General features: G+C 40.3%; 1 protein-coding gene across 3 annotated transcripts in view; it reads left to right on the top strand.

Moving 5' to 3' along the window:
• The window catches only part of rabgap1l (RAB GTPase activating protein 1-like), a gene marked incomplete at its 5' end in the record, with an annotated part of 94,179 nt that extends 70,698 nt beyond the window's left edge, over positions 1-23,481 (top strand). For all 3 annotated transcript variants that reach the window (XM_079221060.1, XM_079221061.1, XM_079221059.1), the window contains 9 exons: positions 1,460-1,501; positions 6,278-6,406; positions 16,925-17,017; positions 19,736-19,846; positions 20,077-20,181; positions 20,751-20,834; positions 21,260-21,331; positions 22,250-22,450; positions 23,024-23,481. In XM_079221060.1, coding sequence (XP_079077186.1) covers positions 1,460-1,501; positions 6,278-6,406; positions 16,925-17,017; positions 19,736-19,846; positions 20,077-20,181; positions 20,751-20,834; positions 21,260-21,331; positions 22,250-22,450; positions 23,024-23,185 — 999 coding nt within the window. In that variant the 3' untranslated portion in view covers positions 23,186-23,481. The remainder of the gene's footprint in view (positions 1-1,459; positions 1,502-6,277; positions 6,407-16,924; positions 17,018-19,735; positions 19,847-20,076; positions 20,182-20,750; positions 20,835-21,259; positions 21,332-22,249; positions 22,451-23,023) is intronic.
• Positions 23,482-23,699: the final 218 nt, after the last annotated feature.

The raw sequence follows: 23,699 nt of genomic DNA on the forward strand, positions 1-23,699 counted from the left end.
CGACATGCATCCTAATGTTTGTTTGCACTCATCATGTAATGCTGACCCTGCACTCCTCCCTTGGCCTATGGCCCCGTCACCTTCCCCAGTCTGTGTCAAGGTGTCTCCCTCTCTGCATGTTCATCTCTCTTTCTCCCCGTGATTCTGTCTTACTCGGATACACACTGAGAGATTATCTTTCTTCCTCTCATGCATGCCTTTGATCCTGCCTCAGCGCTGTAGCACCATCTTGAGGCCCACAGAGATAGACGTGTGAAGGCAGAGCTCCCCCTCGCTTTCTCCGTTTATTTTTAGAGCTGTCCAGATATTTTTAGCTCTGTGTTGCCATGTGAACTGGTTGTCACGGAGACCAAGGAGATGGGTGTTCCCATGCAGAGCTGACATCAGTTTTACATTTCCCTTCTTTCTGTGTCAAAATCTGAAGCATTGTGTCGACAGAAGAGGGAGGAAAAAAACATGCTGGCGCAGCATTATTGTGCACGTGAAGCGGTGAATGGAAACGAAACGCCTGACTGCAATAATCGCTGATTCATATAGAAACATAAGAGATGTAATGAATAAAACAAAGTCAACTTTTAGCTTTTTCTCCCCCCTTGTCTGCTTTACTGTACCCCTCTCTGATCTGTATTATTGAAGATATTGTAATTTCACTCAGTGCTCTCAGTGAGGGTTCCTTCGTGCTATTGTTATTTTAAAGTTTACATTTAGTTATAGTATTGATCGACTTAATCTGTGCAGCACTTTTCAAAATGATTCAGATGAATGGATTTAGCGATAAAGCAATAAACGATCAAAGCAAGTAATATATATATTTTACGTTACAATACAATCAACATCCCTGAAATTTGACATGTTAGTTTTTTTTAATTATAACTTAATGATCCAGTAGTTTTAAAGATATTCAGATGTCATGTCATCTTTGAAGTTGTGTTAACAAAAGACTTTATATAGACTTTATTTTCTTGCTCTTTCCCTGACAGTTTTACAACTTTTCTGCTGATATTGTACTTGTTTTAGAGGTTGTATTATTTTTAACCATCTAGTGGCGGCTTTCATTTTACTGCAAATATGTTTTGCTGTTTTTGGTTCTTAATGTCGTTGTTAAAAATTGTAATGGAAGAGATAAAAGTCCATTCTTTTTATATTAAGTGAGCAAGATACGGAAGCAGAGCATCCCATCACTTTAACAGACACTGTAGACAACATCTGATAATTCACCTCACTTTGGTATCCTTTGGCACTAAACCTCACAGGATTTCAGACTTCTCAGTAATATTTTTGAGAAGGTTAGGTATGGTGTAGAGTATTATTCATTGGAAGCTGACAGAATGTACATTTTAGTTATTGAATAAAATATTCAGTTTCAGAAATCCATACGCTTAAACCTTAGAAAACCTGCCGATACATATTTGCTCCTTCTTGTGTCTGAATTTATATCTGATTCTCTTCTGTCTTCCAGGGTCTGAGCATCATCTTCAATGTAGCCCTGGCTCTGCTGAAGGTTAGTTCTCACTTTCATTCATTAATGTATCTGTTACCAATTCACTAAACTATTAAATCAGTTTTCATGTTAAAAACCCTATTTCAATTGTGTTTAGTACTGGATCCACTTTATTATATATAGTTTGTATGGTGATATATACATGTGTTTGTGTTTACCAAAAATAAACCCATGTGGCTTAAGAAAAAAGCTCTTTTAAATTACAATTACAATAAAGATGGTAGTTAGGCACATTTTATGAGCAGTTTATTGGAGCTGTTATGAGTCAGAATGTTTCCACAATGTACTGAAAGTTTAGAAAAGCATGATTGTGCAGAAGAGTAATTGTGTATGAGGAGGTGCATAAAGTCCTGAAGCGATGGAGAGTTTGTTTGTTGGCATGTCTTGCCCCCTAGTGCTTGAATCAGAAATTGCATCTGTAAGTGAGGAGACTCATTTGTAGGTAGACTCATAATGTTAAATAATATGTTGAATCTGATGCAGCGTGTGTCACAACAGCAAGTGAAACCTTTGAGTGTTTAATTGTACCATTATTTTGTAGTTTATGTTTTGTGCAGTATACAAATTGTATCTGTTGTAGTCATGTTTTTAATTAGCACCCACATCGCCCTCAGCTAAAGTTGATGTATTAACACATGCACCTACATTTATAGCATTAAAATACAGTTATGGGTGTTTTCCATGCAGTTTCCTTCAGAGGTTGATAAAGTAATGTATCATTTAGATTCAGCAAAAGGTAATTTTCCTTAAAAAAACAACAACATATAGGCACACATGCTAAACAATCAATAGACAGACATTAACCACAGAACATACAAAAAGAGCAATTCCATTTTATTTCAAATACATCATGATTTTAGTCACTTTTTCAATAAGAAACCAAAATAAACGTATAGTTAAAGAAATACAAAAACAAAACAAAATGAATCAATAAATAATTGTAACTTGCATGTTGCTGCTGTCAGAGCAGAATAGTTTATAATTACTAGTTGTTGTGTGATCAGATCTGTTTGTCGCAGTACGGTGTCTGCTTGGTCAATGGGGTCATGGATTTGATGGGACGGTGCTTGTGTAGGTCGTAAAAACTTTGAATAAACCAAACGTGTGCATAAATGAACAATGCAGGCTGCAAATACATTATCAGCCAGTTTGGACAGAAAAGGGGAATGTTTTCAACCATAATTACGTTTTTAGATATTCTTGGTCCCCCTATCAGCTCATAAGCAGTAATATGTCCAGTCAATGTATTTATTAATATACGTTTCATATTTTTCCCACTCAAGTATTTTGCACAGTGCTTCTTCATAGATGCTGATGAAAAAATTGGAGGTTCGAAAATTAGGAGACGGACACCCCAAACAAGATTGTTTAGCCCCCAAAACCAGCCCTTTTAATATGAAATGTCTGCCTCTCCTGAGTTGTGATCCAAACAGACCCAAAACCACTTCACGGCATACATAAACACACCAGCATATCATTAAACAGGTCTCCATAATAACTGATCAAGCCAAACCAATTTTTGCAGATTGGCTCATAATATGTATAACAATAGTAAATGTACTAAGTGTTTTTGCTTTTACGTTGTAATGCAGCTACACTCCACTATAAATGAATCATACATGGTTGGTTTTTAAACCCTCCTGCTCTATATCTTTGCAATAATGTACTCAGTGTGTCGGACAGAAAGATGTGGTGCATGCGATGGTCGGGAATGGAGAACAAATGAGGATTTGAGGAGGGTGAAGGGGCTTCCACTGCCTGCCTGTCATTGGCCAGGCATGACGGCATTCTCCCCCGAGACTTCCTCCTCCCTCCTCCATCCATCCTGTTCTCCTCTCCGCTCTCATCCCCCCTCCCTCCATCTGTGTTCATCCCTCTCCTGCTTAGCAGTCGCTATCCACATCACAACAGGAACATAAGCTATAGCGTTAGCAATCTGGACCTGGAGGAAACAAGCGCTGTGCTTTTGTTTTTTTTCACATTTTTTTCCTCTTCATCTGTACCTCCCATGGATGCTTGCTTAGAGCGTCTCACCCACAATTCTTCAATCTCTGTCTTCTTTACCTCTTATTGCTCTACCTCCGCCTTGTCCTCTTCTCTGCTGGCTGGCTATGCATTTCTTCAGCACGCTACCTCTGTCCACCACCCAGACCTCTGCAATGGAGCCGCCCTTGCTAGCTGCTAGCCATTAGCTGTTAGCATAACAAAAAGAAAGTGAGGGGTAGGAAGGCTGAGAGCGAGAAAAAGAGAGAAGTGGTGGACAGGAAACACTGTGTGGTTTCTTTGCATTGCCTCACCGCAGCTGCTGGCCAGGACCATCACTCCGGATAGCACAACATACACACTTGTGCAAACACTCAGTTGAGAGGCAGAAGTGACTTTTCATCTGAAGAAGCTGACTCCCATCTAAAGGATCTACAGACCGGATGCCTGGCTGTTGTTGCTGCTGCTGCTGCTGATGATGAAAATCTGTCAGAGGGACAGACACTGGAGTCCATGCTGGAGATGTTGACTGGACTGTGCTTTTACTGCTCTTTGTGGCGGGGATCTGGTTGGATTTCAAATCATATGGTTATTTAGGTGAAGAGGAAGAACAAAAACACAGGGAGGCTATCGTGATACACTTTGATCTGTTTTTCTACCTTTTTCCAAACTCTTCTTGTTTTTTATGCATCATTGGCTTAAATCTGACTCCAACGAGTTCAGCATCCACTCAGCCATGAACAAACACAAATGCATCATCATCTCCTGAAGGCAGGAAAGTGCCATCCTCCCATGTAAACAGACCACATCTCTGCTTCTGCCTTGTCATCAGGACCGCCAGCTCAGGCTTAGACCGGGGCTCTTGAGATAAAAGGATTCATACTGTTATTTCAGGCCTTTCTACATTTAAAAGAAAGCTAAAATCCTGTCAACTCTGTACTGGGTGCGGCCTCCCATTTGGAAACCAGGTACAAAACGCATCGAGTGCTTGGATGTGTTGTCTCACACACACCGAGCCTTGAGCGTTAAGGCCACTCAGTTGTGCAGACAGGGGGAGATAGTCTCTACGTCTGTCTAGCAACGAAGAACAAATAAAAAAGGTGGAGTACCACAGCCATCGCTGCTGTTCGCTTGAGCAGCGCTCCACGTGTTAAGCGGCTTTGTTGCTTGGCAACAGTTTACTGGATTGGAATTGGTTGGGGGAGTTTGGCACGGGACGATGAGAGTGGGTGATGTGACTAGATTTCAAAGTGAATCTGGCATCAGGTAGCTGGAAGACTCAGCATTATGCCGAAAACAGCGTCAACACATCATTTTCTGACTGTTATTTTGTGGCACCTTGCTACTGGGCTCTGACAGCGGCACGAGCTGAGGGGCCTCCACTGACGCCTCGTCCACTTGTCCAAATTCTGTGTTGCCTCTTTGAACGGGATCCATGTTAATGATGCATGCCTTGGACGCCTGGGCTGTCTCTGCCGAGTTGCTGTGTGTTCCTATGATAGTCTCATCTCTTCTTTCCAAGTTCGCGTCCTGAACATCAGTCTGTTGTGACTCTGACATTATCAGCATCTCTTCTAAGAAGGTCAGTTACCTGGTTCACCAGAACTTTGCCAGTTTGGCTCAACGGCAACCTCAAGACGGATCTCGGCTCACCTCAGTTTAACACACTCTGCTTCCAGTCCACCCGTCCTCAAACTCCAAGAAACCCACTGGGACGTTCGGACGACACGCTGGAGTCATCTGCCGCCCTGGCCCCGGAGCGGGACCGCCCCTCTCCCTCACCCTGCCCCATCCCTGCCCCCTCCCCTCCCTCACCTCCTGCCTTGACCACGCATCTGCCAGCAGTGCGCAGGACGGTGGACGACGGAGAGGGAAAGTCGGAGGAGGGGGCCCACGGCAGTCAGGCCTCGGCGGACTCATACTGCAAGGCGATGGGTCTCCTTGGGATGGGACACCGGCTCTTCGTCCCTAAGTTGCTGGCGGTGAGAGAAGGGGACTGGGAAACAGACACCGGATGAAAGAAACTGAGCATGCAGGGACTGTCGGGTTAGAGATAAAAAGGCATGGTTGTTAGTTTGACTTGTGTTGATTTGATCATGGAAAGAGCAACTTCTGATGTGGACGTTTCTGAATACCACATTGGATACATGTGCCAGCCAATTGCCTCAAGATGTATTTTAAAGAGAGTCTTGCATGAATAGATTCATATGGAAATCTTATACAAGATAAAGGGACACTTGTCCTCACTGTCTTTTATTGATGCTGCCAAGAAGTTTTATATTTCATAATAATTGATTTAATAAACTCGTTTACCTTTATAAATGAAACAGCCCCAACATGATCTACTCTGTTTCCCATTTAAAAACATACATTCAGACTTGTTTATCAGCCATGCACAAAGTAGTATCTCTGGTTAGGTCGTGTGACAATTCATCCTTACACCACAAGATGGTGATATTGATTGTTAATGACTCTGATTCATCTTCAAGTTCAGCCACTGAGCCGGCCTGCTGCATTGTTTGGAGGCTTTTGTGTGTGGCATCTTTACATGTGTTTTCAAACAAATAGCTTTTCCGTCAATGTTCTCTGCTCTAACCTCTGTATCTTGCAAGAGTAATGTGATTCATTAATTCTAGGTGGACTATTATTTTTTTATTTTGCGTTTTAGGCACTACGCCTTTTGCTCTCAATGTAAAAATTAGAATAACCTTGAGTACTAAAATGACCGTCCTTTCTTTATCTGTCTCCACCACCACTTCCTCTCTCCTCCGAACTCCTCATGTCTTGCTCCAGACTTCTAAAGAGGACCTCCTCCAGGCGGACTTTGAAGGGGCTCTCAAGTTCTTCAGAGTTCAGCTTCCAAAACGCTACAGAGCTGCAGAAAACGCCCGCAGGCTTATGGAGCAGGCCTGCAACATCAAGGTAAGGACCTCTACACACAAAAACATGAATATGCTTTATTCCTTACATGAGAACCAAGTTTAATTGTGAAATCAAGACATGTATGGGAAAAAACAAGAGTTGTTAAAGTGTGTTCAAACACACACGCACACAAAAACACACAAGCACACACACACACACACACACACACACACACACACACACACACATACGCACACACAAACACATTATCCCTGGAGTGACTATAAGATTATTGTACGAGTCCAACCAACACAATGAGGAATCCCTGTCTTAGCATCTCCCACTGAGACACAAATACCTTTAACCAGAAGGGCGAGAGGTCCTGGACCAGGTCAAGTACAGTTATGCTATTAGATGACTGTTAAATGATTTGACCGTCTACCACAGTGACATCCCTGATTTGGCCTTGAAACACTAGATATCAGGTTCAGCTGTTTAATTGGTATGCTTTATGCTTTATGATTTCTCTATCTCTTTTTTTGTCTGTGAATTTGGATTATTGTGTTTTAATTGCCCTGTATTTTACAGTGAGGGATTAGCTGTTAGTTAAAAGGAATACAGTGGGAGGGACTGTGACAGCTTCTTTCTTGAGTTTCTGGAACTTTCTTCTGTCTTTACATTAAGTAATTTATTTGTCTCTTCAGGCATGGAGATGCTGTTCTGTGCTAACTGGTTCTGTGTATTCCAAACAGCATAAAATACAAAAGCATACATTTCTGGGCAACAGAAAATGAGCTATTCCATTGCAAATGTTTAGAACAGGAAAAGCTTTTATGCTGGTTGGACCTCTGCTGGGGAGGGAAATGTCTCCAAGTACTGAATATAAACAATATTTTACCATAACAACGCTTCAAATGACAATGTGAAAGGATATAAACCGCTTGTCTTTAGAGGGCTTTATAGTGTGGTTCAGCTCATTATTATTATTATACTGTGTACATCTACTGTGTTGATTCACTCTCACTGCTCGTATAGCGTTGTTTTTGGTTATTTTCAGCAAACCAGCTCTTAAAAAAACAACACTGCACACTACCTGTTCAGTAGTTATGTAGTTTAATGTAAAGTTTAGTTGTGTCGTCTGCTGTTACCTTTTGCAATATGCCATCTTATTTATTCTTACTGTTTCTTTTCTCTGTCTTTGTCAGTCAGTCAGTCGTTCTTCTATGATGTGCTTATTGGTATGGGCTGACAACAGTAGATAAAATATGGCTTCCATAGTTTTCTTCAAAGGTTACCAGGTTGTGTGGTAAAAAAATCCCTAACACACATAAACACGCATCCCGTTATCTTTTTTCTTTTGACCTTAATGAGGCTGCTGGCATTTCGGGAATTTGCTGAGGTGACAAGAGACCGTGTGCGTGTGCGTGTGTGAGAGATAGAGGAAGGAAAGAGTCGACTGAGAAAGATGGAAGAGATAATCATCCTCCTACCACCACCCTCCTCTCTTTCTCTCCCCTGATCACTCTCTTTCTCTATGTCTCTTTATCTACATACAACTAATATTTTACATTTTAGGCATTTTGAAAAACATTCAGTGAGTAAGCAGGTTGGGATGTGCTGTGTTGTGTTCAAGGGCATATTGGCCAGACACATGGCTTTAAGTGCTTAAGATCCCCCCATGTTTTGTGTATTTCTGTGTTTTTTTACAAACAGGATATCCTGCACTGTGACTCACAGTTTATCTCTCGTGGTTTGGTGACATTTTGGCACTCTTGCACAATCCTGCTGAAATGCAAAGCATCATGTCAGGCCTTGTGTTGTACATGAGCGCACACACACATGTAATATACATGCTCACTGACTGAAATACACTCACTTTCCAGGCATAAACACACACATTCATAAACCTTAATTCCCACCATCCTTCCGAAACACATTCCCCTTTTCTGTATTATTATGATTATGGTGATGGCGCTATTTAACACATTGATCAAAAATGTCCCATAGATGTTCAACTAGATTTAAATCATGTGACCGTAAAGGCCATGTGCATACAGTATTGAATTGGCCCCTCCTTCCCTGTGTACATTGGTTATGTTGCTTCACTCTTTGATTTAGTTCTTTTTCTTGTATTTTTAATCTGGCTGTATGGGTAAACACATTCACAGGATTATATTCTCTCTCTCACACACACACACACACACACACACACACACACACACACACACACACACACACACACACACACACACACCACAAGCAACTGACTAATGTGTCATGAAAACACAAATACCAAATGAGAAGACTAATAGAGACTGCTCAGGCGTGTGAAGTGAACTCAAACAGGTAGTCTGTCTCATAGGATGACTTTGCCTCAGGACAGAGAGGAACACTTAGTGTTTGTCTCTGCTCATGCTTTGATCATCCATAGCTGATCTGTCCTTCCCCTGCTGTTCCTCAGTTTCCTCTTGGGTTTCGGCGTACATATTCTTTCCCCTTTTCTTTCCTCGCTCTCATCTCTTAGACACGTCTGATCACGCATCTGTTGGCACTACCTTAGACATTATTCTTATGAGAAAGAAAATAATGAACACATCCTAATAGCAAGTTTACAGATCAAAACTCTGTGTTGGAGTCTGAGATATTTAACAACGTATCCTTACATACTTCTTCTGCCATGTTTTTAAGCCAGTTACTTTTTTTTTACATTCAAAAAAGAATATTCCCTATGGATAAAAGTATATGGAGCAAGTCAGCCAGAGCGAGAGAAATAAAAAAGACTGTGGAGTGATGAGAAGGAAAAAGAGCAGAAGAAAGAGTCTTCCGCTCCTTCTACTTTTCACTTTTCTACTGACCATCTAACCAACCCAAACTAATTCACCAACAGACCACATCAGCTTGTGACTCACCATAGTAGATCCAGTACTGCCATGTTCAAACACCATCAGAGGAAAAGGGGGAAACCAGCCTGTCCAAGCCACTTTGCTCTCTGTCAGCCCCCTTTTACATATTTTTCTCTGTCAATGTCTAAATCGGATCAGCTGAACTCTGTAAGCTGCTTAAAACATCGAAAGAATTCACTGGCACCTTGGCTTGATTTAACACAACGGGCAGAAGGATGGCTTAGCCTTTCTGGGGATTATGGGAAGAATTTGAATTTCTCAGCCTTCTTAAACAACCGCCCAGCCGCAGCTGGAGTGATGACTTTTCAGGACGTGAAGAAAAAAGGAGAGAGAGAGAGAGAGAGAGAGATGTCGTACATTCATTTGTCGCTCAGGGTTTGACTGATTAATCCTTTTTTTTGACAAATCCTTGCAACAGAGAAACTAAACTTTAACAGACTGAGGAAAAAGAAGATAGGAGGGTGTGAGCAGAGAGACCGTCAGACAGAATAATTTACAGAGAAGTAAAGATAGAGACCTACATGTGTGATGAAGACTCACACAGTTTGATCATGTCATCTAAGCTGATTTTATTAAGCTACAACAGAGAGGGGCATGTTTACAAAGGAAAGTAACTGCTGCTAAATTAACTATTTTAATATATTACTAAAAGAGTATAACTAGTTTATAGTGGTTTTGCATTTCATTAATTGTGAAGCTTAAGTTTGGTGCACACAAAATATATTCCGCTTTTGAGCAAATGAAATCATTTTTAGCCATTATTATTTATATTGAGATTATATTTCAGAAATGTTGTGTTATGAAATATGCCCTTTATATTATTTCTGTATTTTAGTTAAATAAATCGGTGTGGCTCGTAATATATATTTTGTATGTGGTCTCTCTCTCTGCTGTCATTGGGATTTCTCTAGAACTGTGTTACTTTGTACTACAACTACGACTTTTCTTGTTTAATGCACCTGATCTATGTTTGTCTGATCTTTAGTGGCGTAGAATATTCCACATAATAGTTCCCTTTTATAAATGCAGAATTATTATAAATCCCCAAATCTATTGAGCTAAAAACAAGACTCTTTACTCGGTCACAGCAAACGGACCTCTATGGTGCAACAAGACAGGATTGGGATAGAGGTAAAACCCAGTGGAGTAGAAAGGCACATGGTAAGAGAAATACGGAGAGGCCCACGGTTGTTGTTGCATCTCCTCCAACAGGGGAATCTGTTGCCAACCACACAGAGGTCGTCAGGTAGTTTTTAGCCGTTAAGTCTTATGGGAGGATGCTAAGTATTTAGGCACAGTCAAGGACAGCCGTGAAGTTGCTTTCACTTCACTTTCTGGGTTTTACTGTTGGAACAATGTGGAACTATGAACGATTAGTCACTGTGGTTGATCTGACAACTTCCTTCATAGCTCTCTTTAGCTCAAAACACACACACACACACACACACACATACTAGTGTAGAAAGCAAGCCTTTATCTTTATTTTGATCAGCACCAGGAAACAGAAAAAAATAAAAAACCTCCTGAGTGCAACCTTAGGAGAGGGAGGGAGGGAGATGTTATAATGAGAGAGAGAGAGAGAGGGAGGGAGAGAGACTCACTCAGTGGAAAGGAAGAAAAAGCAAACTCATCCTCTTTTGTCGCACACTTTTAGCGTTACAGAGAGGGAGAGGGAGAAAACAAACAGGTGTGTTGTACTACGCGCTCGCTCCCCCCGCCCTCCTTCTCTCAGTGGGCGTGGCTTGGCTCGGCTCCTGAAGGACTCTTAAAAACAGCCAGTCGCCTCCTTCACTCGGCGAGAAACTCAAACCTGTCAGCTGCACTCCTCTCCTTCCTTCTCTGCCACTTGTCGTCCCTTCTCTTATTCTTCTTCATCATCATCATCATCTACCCTTGTTATTGTTGGGAGCAAGAGGAGTCAAGATGATGCAGGAGGTGTCCATAATGGTGGCATACGATGCTCATGTAGTCGACCGACCGGGGGAGGAGGACACACTGACTCGCTTGGTCGCCCACTCCAGACCTCTAAGAGCACTCAGACCGGTGGTAGGTCTGTTCTTTGGTCATTTTGTTTCTTCCTTTTATCGTCTTTGTCATTCTTTCTCTCTCTTTCTTTCTTTCTGTATTTCTCTCTCTCTCTCTTTTGCTACATCCCTCTCTGTATTTGGTGTATTCCTATTGAACTCTAATGGGAGACATTTCCAACTTTTCTCTCTGACCTTTATCTTTTTGCATATTTAGATAAGAGAAATGAAAAGAGGAATGCACCTGCATCATTCTTTTCAATTGCTGGTTGTCAGTTGTTTTTGTAATCTTATTTTCTCAATTTATTATTTTCTCTTTTTTATTTTGACATTTCTTTGCAATTGTTCAGAAACAGTTGGTTAGATTTCACAGAAACTAACGACATGTTTCTTTCCATGCAGTCAATGATGTAGACACATGTATGTTTGTGTGGGTGTGTGTTGTGTTCCGACTGAAAGTGTGTCTGATGTTTGAGGTTACGAAGCTTTGTCAGTCATTTGTGTTTGTTTGTGTGTTTCTATTTCCATCACATGGGTAATTTAATTCCATGGCCTAGTTGGTTTTGTCCTTTTTCAATCTTCAAACTCTTGGACTACCACTTTATGTAATAGCATATCACCGTTTCACACACACACACACACACACACACACACACACACTTCTTGTCTTGCTTAAGTAGTTTAATACCCAATATAACTTTACAGTATGTGATCTCGGCTTGGAGGTTTGGGACCAATTCCATTTCCTGCTGCAGGGATTCAGGTCAGGAATCTATAAGTGGAGCTGGTAACATTTCCTGTGACACCAGGCGTCTTTAATCGCATTACCTGAATCAGAGTGGCCCCTTCGTCCTCAAACTACTGGCCTTCAATATTACACTAAAAGCGTAGTACGTACAGCAGGTAAAATAAGTATTTAACACATCACCATTTTTCTCAGTGTATATTTCTAAAGGTGCTATTGACATGACAGGGAAAACGTATTGAACACGCTTACTGAAATGTGTTTAATACTTGGTACAAAAGCCTTTGTTGGTAACGACAGCTTCAAGACGTCTCCTGTTTGAAGAAGCTAGTCTCATGCATTGCTGGTGTGATTTTGGCCAAGGTGTCACACAAGAAACATCTCATGATGGATAAAAGCAAAGCGCTCTCTCAAGACCGATGCAACCTTATTGTTGCAAAACATACTGATGGCCTTGGTTACAGAAGGATTTCTAAACTTCTGAACGTTCCAGTGAGCAATTGTTTCAAAGAAAACAACAAGTAATGCACTCAACCGCGGCCTGTATGCACGCTCACCACCAAGAATACACTGCTGAATAAAAAGTATGTCAAAGCTGGTTTAAAGTTTGCTGTACAACATTTGGACAAGCCTGTGGAATACTGAGAGAATATAGTCTGGTCAGATGAGACCATAATGGACGTCTTTGGATGCCTTAATACACCATGTTAGGAGGTCAAAGTGCACTGCACATCACCCCAAAAACACCAGACCAGCAGTGAAGCTTGGAGGTGGGAGCATCATGGTGTGGGCTGTTGTTCGGCATACGGCTCTGACAAACTTCATTTGGAAGAAAGAAAGAATGGAAAAATGTGCAGAGACATTCTTGATAAAAAATTTGCTGCCATCCTCCAGGATGATGAAGATGAAACGAGGGTGGCCATTGCAGCAAGACAATGATCCCAAACACACGACCAAGGAGACGCTCAACTGGTTTCAGAGAAAGAAAATAAAGCTGCTTGAATGGCCCCGCCGATCACCTGACTTAAATCCAAGAGAAAATCTGTGGAAAGAACTAAAGATCAAAGTTCATAGGAGAGGCCCACGGAAGCTTAAAGATTTGAAGACTGTTTGTTTGGAAGAATGGGTTAAAATCACACCTGAGCAATGCATGAGAATATCTTCTCCGTCTTGAAGACGTTGTTACCAACAAAGACTTTTGGACCAAGTATTAAATACATTTCCGGAAGCTTTTTCAATATTTTTTCCCTATGTCATTCCATTTTATTACACATAACGTCATTGTATGTATGGATTACTTGGGTTGTTACTGATATCTGGTGAACATTTCATGTCAATAGCACCTTTTTAGAAATATATTTACTGAGCAGAATTGTTGTTCAATAGTTATTTTACCCGCTTTATGAGGATGCATCAGCAAGTTTAAACCCTGTAACTGCAAGCATGCTTGTGTTTATCAGCAATTATTTTAGCGTTCTGTCTGAAGTGGCCTTGAGCATGACGCTCAGCCTTGCACATGCTCGCTAGTTGTAACTCAGTCCAGCATGAAGTTTGAGATGTTTTCCTAATGGCGCAAAGTCCCTTGGAATGTCTGAAAGTATTAGGGGGAGTTTGACACTTTCCTGTAATACTGCTGATAACTTGTAATGTTGGTGACCTTTTGAATTGTAACTTATAAGTCGCTTTGGATAAATATATAAGCCACATGATGAAAACAAAATATCAATGTTAAGTGTCTCTCTGAAGGACAGCAGATTTTGAGAAAAGGAAGCACTAAGGTAGTTTTTATGGAACGGTTGTCCTGTGTGATTAAAGCTGTGGTGGGGCTGTATGTTACAATGAAAGCCTCACCTTTTATCAGCACAGCCTTGTTCTGCATTACATTTCATTACACAGGCAAGCTTTAGTGTTTGTGTGTCTTAGGTGTTGGAGAGTTGCATAAACAGTTGCTGGACTATCGATGATTCCTGTTTTTAATGTGTAACTCAAAGAGAACAGCACTTAAACCACACTGGTTGTACACGTAAAATACAAAATTGCATCAAGTGTAGTTTGTTTTTACAGAAAAATTGTCAATTTAAAACACACTCGCACAGTCATTTTTACCTAATATAAAACCTAATTCCACGTGTTTAAGTGGAGAATTTAACAAGAGAGAGAAAAAAATCATCCTTACTGGCAGTTTGGGTTTGTAAAGTGCAGTGTCAAACCATCACATCACATACAGGAAGCTTGGAAAATATGACACAACCATTGTCTTTTTATTTAGTGGCGTAGATCTTTTTGAAGAATGCTTTAAGGCTATGAATGAGCGTGAGAGAGGAGGTGAAAGCACAAGCAAGAGGTGGGTTTTAGGAACGTGTGGGTGTATTCGAGTCACAAAATCAAAATGGTAAATCTGGAGGTGTTTAAAATCTCATGAAACACGCACATCACTTGTCTCTCCCTCCCTCTGCCTCTGTCTCATTGTACGTTTGGGGTATTAATGTGGGACTGTTTCATGCACACATGGTTCAACGCACACGTGTGGGCTGATAGGGAAGCTAGCACTGGAATATTGTTTTGTATCAGAGACACTAACAAAAGAAACCACATCTACTTAATCAAATAATCTTCTAAGGCCTGCTTTGCTTGTATTTCACTGTGTGAAACACGAGTTAAGCAAATTTAGGTTGGACTGACGTATCCGGTCACAGAAGTTTTCATGAGGGGGAAATATTTTTCAGAGGCCTTTTACACCCAGACAAGAACATCTTAAATTCATATTGACATATTGTTGTTGCCCTATTACAAATTGTGTTGTCTACTGAATATAAACTTTCACGAACCACTAAGAAAAACTTAAATTTCCAGCAGCCTGCTAGGTCACTTTTAAATCTATATCTGAAGACGAAACATGATAATGAGTAAAGTTTAATTAATTAATAGGTCGTTGGCATCCAAAACATCTCAAAGCACCATGAGTGTATGTGTTGGTGCCTGCAGGGGAACAACACATTCAATTGTTTTGTTACAATAAAATTGTTTTCATGAAGCAGTGTGCAGAGACCAGGGTGAGTGAGTCTGAGATCTGGTGTCTGCTGGGGAATTGGGTGTCAGATAGATTTCAGTGAGACGTTCATTTACCTCAGTGGTTTCTGTGTGGTAGAGGTCAAGGGTCAACCCACAGGTCACTAAGCATGACAAGTAATGACTGCCTTGGTTGGTGTAAATAAGGCGCTTGTTCGGTTTCCCTCATCTGGTTTTTATACAAGGAGGAAATCTGTGATACAATTCTTTGCTTATGAACTTAGTTATTGGGGTGTTTTATTTACTCATTCTCCAGGATGTTCTTCATTTATAACCGTGTCATGTCTACTCCTTTCTGTGTTTGTTGTTTTTTAGATTAGATTACAGGTACTGAGACAACAAAATGCAGTGTGTGCGAAAAGTGTGTGTGTACAGTCAAAACATTGTATATGTCGTTTCGTTGTTGTCAAACTTTTATAGTACAAAACTAGTAAATTAGGAACATATCACTTTGATGGTCTAGAAAATGCCAAATTGCAGTTTGTGAAGAACCGTGACAGTAAAAAAATGTATATACACAGTATATAGACATCATAATAGTGTTAGTTCTATAGTGAATAACATCAGACTGGAGCAGACTGTGACGAAATATATAAGTTTCATTCAAAGTTATACAATCAGGGACATATACAGATTTTGGAGAAAAATCACTTTCTCACAGTTGCAAACCTCAAAGTTGCAGAAGACAATATTACTAAATGCTCAATTAAAGCTTCAAATAATCATCTATGACATTCAAAATCACTAAAACAGCAGTGATCCAACCTGTGCCAAGTTTATGAAAGCTTGTATTCGTTGTTCTAAACACTGACTGTAAACTCTTGTAACATCTTTCTACCATACAAGAAGGGATTTATTTTATGTTTATAAATTGTTTAGTATTTACAGCAGATGTAAGTTTGCACCAAGTAACCAACAAAATTTCAATCTCAAACATAACATGACACATGCAAGACACACAAAACGTGAATAGCATACGGCACCCCTAGTGATACATTAGACACACACACACAGCAGTCTCAGGGGCGGTCATGTGACTTGGATCCCCAGCCCAACTGGTGGGTGCTATGACAACGCTGTTTCTAGACAGAGGAGATAACATTACCACCCACCTGAAGCACACACACAGGTGCAGTTCAATATCAGTCATCCATGCTGTCTCATGTGTATAATGTCGCTGTTGTTTGGTAAAACCAAACCCCGCTTGTTTAAAATGTACTTTCATAGACAGTTACACCAAACAGAACATTGTTTGCTTCCTAGCTGAGTTTCCGGTGTTTTGACAGATGCATTATGTGGTCTGTTCGTGTGAATTGTACCTCCCAAGATTTAAATGTGTCTATTCGTCATCCAAGTTTCTGTTGTGGGAAATGAACGACTATCGGTCATGTAGCTTGCAGTGTGACCTGAAAGTTTCTGTTGTCCGAGAAGAATTTGTGGAATAATGGAAACTTTGATTTGCAGTCAAATGTGCTGAAATTGTGCTGTTGGGTCTCTTGATTTTCTGAAACATATCTAGTGTGAAAAGAGCACATGTAGAGAACAACATACAGAAAGATGTACTGGTCATAAACCTATATAGAACAGATACCAAATAGAAACTGAGCAGCAGCAGCAACCACAATACCACAATGTTTCAGCAGTTAGTTTTGAGTTTGTGCTTCAAGGATATCGTTCTGTGTGTTACCTTCTGACCCTTCAGTTTCTTTTAATGTTGGTGAATAATCAAAACTGAAACGTGTTTTCCACATTGAGCATTTGTAAATATTTGTGATTATGTCCTGTTGTATAAATATTTGAGTGATAATAATTAATGACATATTTTCTGTTTTATTAGGTTCCAACGAAAAAGCTGAAGAAGTTTGAGAAAGAATATCAGACACTGAGAGAGAGCCAGCTGCAACAAGAAGACCCCATCGACCGATTCCAGGTCGGTCGGGCGCGCGCACGCACGCACGCACACACACACACACACACACACACACACACACACACACACACACACACACACACACACACACACACACACACACACACACACACACACACACACCATATTACAAAAGCACATACAGTGTATTCATGTGCGACCATTTAGTTACTTCTCAGGTAGTGTGCAGCTCTAGAGATGGTAAGAAAACGCTTGCCTCTTTGATATATTTAACAGTTTGTGATGTAGTAAGTATTTGCTCAAATTAGCCATGTTTCTAATATTAGATGACATCTGTGAATAAATTACCGTTGATATTTGTGACACTGTTCTGGCTGGAAAAAAAGACTTCTCACACATCACAGACTTTTTTCACTATCAAACATCTTGAACATTTATTTTTGGGCGTAGTTGCTGGGGTGTTTTTGACTGCTGAAAGTGACTTTATCTTCAGAGGGTAAAAACAGGAGAGGTAAGGCAGATATTTAAACATTCAGACAAACTCAAACTGTCAACAGAGCTTCTTTTCCTCTCATTTGCTCTATTGTATCAGGATGTCTGTACTTTCCTCTTGGCCTCTTTTAAATTGTTCATTTTTAGTTTTTCCAAAATCAGCTCACGGAAGTTTCATAATTTTTTCTAAATTTGTCAAGCATTACAACCGACCTGAACTTTTTCATAAAATTAAAGGAACGGTTTCTATATACTTTCTATATATTTTATATTTTATTAGACCATGGCTGGAGACTCAACTAATTTGACTTTAAATAAAGTCTTTATCATAATGATAGTGTTGAATAACAACTACATCACCTAAAGATACCTACGGCAGTTTGTTCCAATTTTCTTTACAATTGCTTGTTGAAAACGCCTCCCCTCTTTGACCCTCTCCTCAACAATGTATTGGATTAGTGGAAACATTTTCGACTTAGGTCCCTGTTGCATTGTTTCCACCCACGTTTAATTCATATTTTAGAGGTACACTGGTCTGGCCTGACCAGGCAAATTAAAATAAATGTGACCGCCATTGAATTGACTTTAAAAGGCTCGGGTCAGTGGTCAAGCTGAAACCAAGACTACGTTTCTTAGTTTGTTAATTCTCAAAATATTTTGCAGCAATCATCTTGTTTCCTGAGTCAAAATGTTCAGATACCAAAATGTTCAGATACCTGCCTTCTCGTCGTAAAACACATCAGCAAGCAGTTCACTAGACACTAGAACTCTGAATTGCTTGATTAAAAAAAAAAACCTGGAGGAAAGGAAGGAAGGAAGGAAGGAAGAATGGAAGGCCTTTTATTGTTGATGAGATGTCGGATTAAAGCCATTTCCTCTGCAGCCACTGGAAAGACTTTCTTCTTAGAGCGAGAAGACAAAGCAGAATTGTTGCTGCTTCTAAATTAGCTAATTAAATCAAACACATTTTTATTGAAGGAATTCCTCTTTGGAGTTTTGTTACTTTATGCTTAACATTTTTGTATGGTTCATACTCCAGGTTCAGGTATGTACTTATTGTGTTGTGTTGTTCGAGGTGTGTGTTTGGATGTGTGAGTGTCTCGTTTCCTTTAAAGGTTTAAAATCAATGTTGGCTGTGTTCAGTATGTATCTTACTACAAAATAAAAGCATTGTCAAAAGGAAAGTAAGGAGAGGGAGAGTGAGGCTAGGAAGGGAAACGCCTGTCATGATCATGTGTTAAAGTTGAGTCTGTGCTGCTGGAGACTCGATAGGAACACGTTGTTGTTGGCTGTGGACGGTAAGCTGCCTCTCATTATACATATTCTAATATGAGAGTTTGTACAGGTTCTTAAGCTTACTAAGCTTTTACTAATCTTGATTGATTTATCCTGGACGTTGACACTTTGGTATGTGAGATTTTATATTTATTAGTAATTTATTTTCCTAATTGCTATTTATTGACCACGTTGATGAAGACTGGAGAATGTTTAGCCAGATGTTAAAAGGTAGAGTGTGGAATATTTTAGTGTAAAGACTCTGATGTCTAATCACTTTAAAACATCATGTATAGACAGTTGCAGCAGCGAAAAACCTCCCACACTAATTAAGACTCTGTAGGTCTTTCCTTTGTTTTCCCAAATTAAACACATCACTTGCTCACAGGAAGTGATTAATTTAAATTTAATCTGAAGAGTAGCATACAAACTTTCTCCTGTGTGCGTGTGTGCGCGTGTGTGCGTTCAGGGTAGAAGAGGTCATCGTTAGAGGGACAGGATATCAGGGTCAGGTGACAGCTCGTAACCGTGTCAACTGTTTTGTCCCATTGAGGCATGGCCATCATGTGAGACCAGTAGTCATGAGACTCCACTAATTGTCTACAATGCAGACTTTAAGAGTGTGTGAGAGAGTGTGTGTCTTATTAGATTTACAGGGCTGCAACAATACATTGAGACGATTAGAACAGGCACCTAATGAAATCCACTGCCTTAAAACACATTGTCAAGTATATAATGAGGTTGTTTGTCTTACTTCTGTTATCAGAGTTATCACTTTGCAGATGCTAAATGTTTCATTTACAGCATTCATAAAAAAAAAAATATGATTCTGTCATAAAATGTAACAACAAAAATCTCTTCTCAGAGAATCTGACATTCATCAGAACGTGGCTTGTGCTCTAGAGTGCATTGAATATGTGATTCGTTTACAGCTTTGCATCAACACTCCAGGCACTCATACATTGTCCAACTGTGTGTCTGTTTGTCCAGCGGGAGAACCGTCGACTTCAGGAGGCCAGTATGCGACTGGAACAGGAGAATGACGACTTGGCCCACGAACTGGTCACCAGCAAGATTGCTCTTCGGAACGACCTTGACCAGGTAATACAGCAATATAGTCTGCTTTCGCACCACTGGAGGACTGTGGCTGTCGTGGGAAGTTCTCAGTGTGAATCTCTAGAACTCTATTAATGAGTTAATAGTACAGATTATGAAAGTGCAATTGTTCCAGTGTGTCAAGTTTTGAATCACTCTCATGGTTATGTGAAAATGGAACTGTGATAAGGTTTCAGATTTGGTATCAATTGGAGGGTTTGTGTGTGTGCACTCAGGCAGAAGACAAGTCTGACGTGTTGAACAAAGAGCTGCTGAGCACCAAGCAACGTCTGGTGGAGACTGAGGAGGAGAAGAGACGTCAGGAGGAGGAAACTGCTCAGGTAGCATCTGCACTCTGATTCCCGTCACCTCGTTTAGCTCCTTAACCGACTGCAATCCTATTGGTCAATTACCTCAATGATCTTTGCAGTCAAAGCTATGTTTAAATTATTGTACTTTGTTATTTAATTTTTTTTTTTATTTGAACCACTGTTTATGAGGTAACTATATATCCCCAGACACAGATTATTTGTATATGAATCGCTACTTTTTTTTGGGAGATAATACTGCATATTATACCTTTTTTTTTAAACTCATCTTTCCCTCTAACTCAATCTTTCCCTCCATAACCTGTGAGTGATGGTTACTATTGATCACCAAAGGGGCCAATTTTTCTAAAGTTGATTTTATCCCTATGCTTTAAGAGAGACTGGATGCAGTCTGCTATTTATCCACAGTTAGATCATTACTTGTATGTCAGGACAGTGGATGTGTAACTGTTATAAATCCTTCGCAAGTATAATGTATTACTCTACATTTGCATATGTACAAACATTATGTTAACGTGTTATGTCAGCTCACCCTCCTGTACATTTTTTATGTTTTTGTCATCTTGTTTTGTTTCTTCCAGCTGAAGGAGGTGTTCAGGAGGGAGCTAGAAAAAGCAGAGCTGGAGATCAAGAAAACCACAGCGATCATAGCTGAATATAAACAGGTTGGAGAGCTGTATTTTAAATTTAAATAAATAAATCCAAATCTCAGTTTTTATTCACACTGTTTGTTTAAGTGTTTCGTAAATAAAGATAATGTTATTGGTACAAACTAATTACTTTTTACTCTTCTTAAAATAAACATCAGTGTTACTCTTACTGTTCATCCCCAACTAGTTCAATATCCTTCACTGCTTCAATAACTATTACACAGAGAAACGTGGTAATGAAGATTGAACTCTATACATACTACAATGTTATTTTTTCTTGAATATGAGGAGATGTGTGTGTAACAGTTTTAATTGAAAATATCATAATGCTCAGTTGAGTTTTCCAAGAGAAACTTGAGTTAAAAAATCTCAAATGTATCCCTTATCTTGTAGTTCACGTGTCGTCTCTTATATAAGCCAACTTCTTCCCCTTGTTACAGATCTGCTCCCAGCTGAGCACCAGGCTAGAAAAACAGCAGGCGGCATCAAAAGAAGAGCTGGACATTGTCAGGGTGAGAACCCGCTATTAATACAAAGCTACTACAAGTTAGGAGACTTGCTAACCACAATGTTGAATCAAAAGAACAAATTATTAGCAAGACTCTTCTGTTTTTCAGTTCACTTAAGAAAAGCCCAGGTTGGTACATTATCACATCGATAAAGAAATTATCCTCATTTAGCCCTTTTCAAGCACGTGAAGCATCTTAGTGGGTGTGAAGTGTATCACCTCAGGCCTGAAGAAATAAATCAGGACATTCTTCTTAATGACATGTTTTACCAGTTGAAACAGGAAGTTACATAACACAGGAAGGGAATAATCCAAAGTATTCAGGACTGAATACTGTAGTAAGTGTAAATGTAATACTTCCTTCTTAAGTCATGGTGATGGTTGGTTCACCAGAGGACTCTGCCCATGGTAACATGACACGTCAGCAGTTATTTTAAAGATTTACTGTCATTTACATTATTGTGAGAAACTGATGAGGACTTGCAAGAGTTTGAAGCTGAGAGGACCAACTTCCTGTTGCACAATTTGTCCATGAGGTCCTAGCTACAAGTTCAAAATCAAAGGAAAATATGGATTACATACTCCTAGTTCTTCATCAGGGCATAGTGCTCTCACAAAGATTAAGTAATACATGTATAAAGTGGATTTTGCATCAGGACAAATAGTGTGCAATAGTTTGCACATAAGAGCAAAACTAACCAAAAATATGATTTTCACCTAATCCATAGCAATCAGGGGGTTTTTCACACCAGATTTATTCTCCATCTTTAGCACAGCATGTATTTCTAGCATAGACATGTGTCTGCTCTGACATGTGATTGTACAAGGACAAGAATATGTGTTTTTACCTCATCCTCACATCTCTTTACAATATGTTCACCCTCCATCCTCTGCTAATATGCTTGTTTTTGTTCCTGTGCAGAGTAAAGTCATGGGCTGTGACCACTGTAAGGACCTGTTCACAACCTTGGGGTCCCTTCAGGCTTCGTCCCCTGGCAGAGACAAGACGTCCACCGGGCCGTTGGACGAGGAGAAGGACGGACTAAATGAGCAGCTGAGGCACCTGGAGCTGGAGCTGGCTCAGACCAAACTGCAGCTGGTGGAGGCCAAGTGTCGCATCCAGGTCAGCAACACCGGCAGGGACAGTGATATCAAAAACAATAATAATAACTGCTGCAGAGATGCAGGGCAATATACAAAGGTGTAGAAGCTTCAGGAAATATATATAATTAATAATACTGACATTAGGATGCATTAAACATCAGCATTGACCTGATAATGCATTGATTGTACAACATTTCCTGGCAATCCATCAAATCGTTGTCCAGTCAGTTCACTAAAAACAAGAAGAATCACCTTCATAACCCTAAAAACATCACATGATCAAGACGTCAGGCAGTAAATACAAAAGCACCTGAACCCATTCTAAAATAGAAGAGCATGCAACTGTGGATGTGACACTTACAAGGGTACACAAAGGCGATAGTCCACAGTTGCATTGAAAAGACTGTTGCTAATTTGGCTGCTAATCTTAATCGGCAGTTGGCAAAGTGCTCATGTGTGATTGGAGATATGTTTTGTAGCTGTACGGGCCGGATAAAGTGCTATAATACAAAGCCACATGACAAAAGGCAGTGTTTTTAGATGAGCTCCTCAGTCCACCTCCTGACCCTCTGGTCCTCTTGTGTCTTTGCAGGAGCTCGAGCACCAGCGGGGAGTTCTGATGAATGAGATCCAGGCGGCCAAGAACTCATGGTTCAGCAAGACTCTGGGCTCCCTGAAGAGCTCTTCCTCCTCGTCCTCCAGCTCCAGCGCCACATCCCAGACCCCCTCCTCTCCAAAGGACGGCCCTGCCTAGAGGACCCTCCCTTCATCTCTCATTCCCCTGCAGGATGCACATTAGAGCTGAGGAACACAAGTTGAAGAAACAAGCAGCAGAGAAATGCAGTATTCCTTTTCCAGCCGCTGGCAAAGCCAAGCTCAGCAGTTTCTTGGACTGCATACATCTGAAAACATGAGGAAACAAGCGAAGGACTGGACCTGCTACCCGTCTTCCACTAAGTGTTTACGTTTGAGTGAACTAACAAATGTCTGTCTGACCCTCTTTGCTTCACTGGTGGTGTGACAGGAGACAGTGAATTATCAGTGGGGCTCGACGACCACTGAATTTAAAGTTCAGTGTTGTTTTTTTTATTTCATAGGTTCAGTCGTTGCTGACACAGTTCTGTTGAGATCTCATTATAGGAAAGCTGAGTTAACACACAATGGCATCCTTCATGGAGGTGAATGGTTTAGCTACACCTTGTGACCAGATAATGCTACTGCAGAGCCCTCCTCAATTTATCTGTATGCGATTATGTTTTACGTAGCAA

The sequence above is a fragment of the Taurulus bubalis genome (assembly GCF_910589615.1).
Source record: "Taurulus bubalis genome assembly, chromosome: 7".
NCBI classification, from domain to species: Eukaryota; Metazoa; Chordata; class Actinopteri; order Perciformes; family Cottidae; genus Taurulus; species Taurulus bubalis.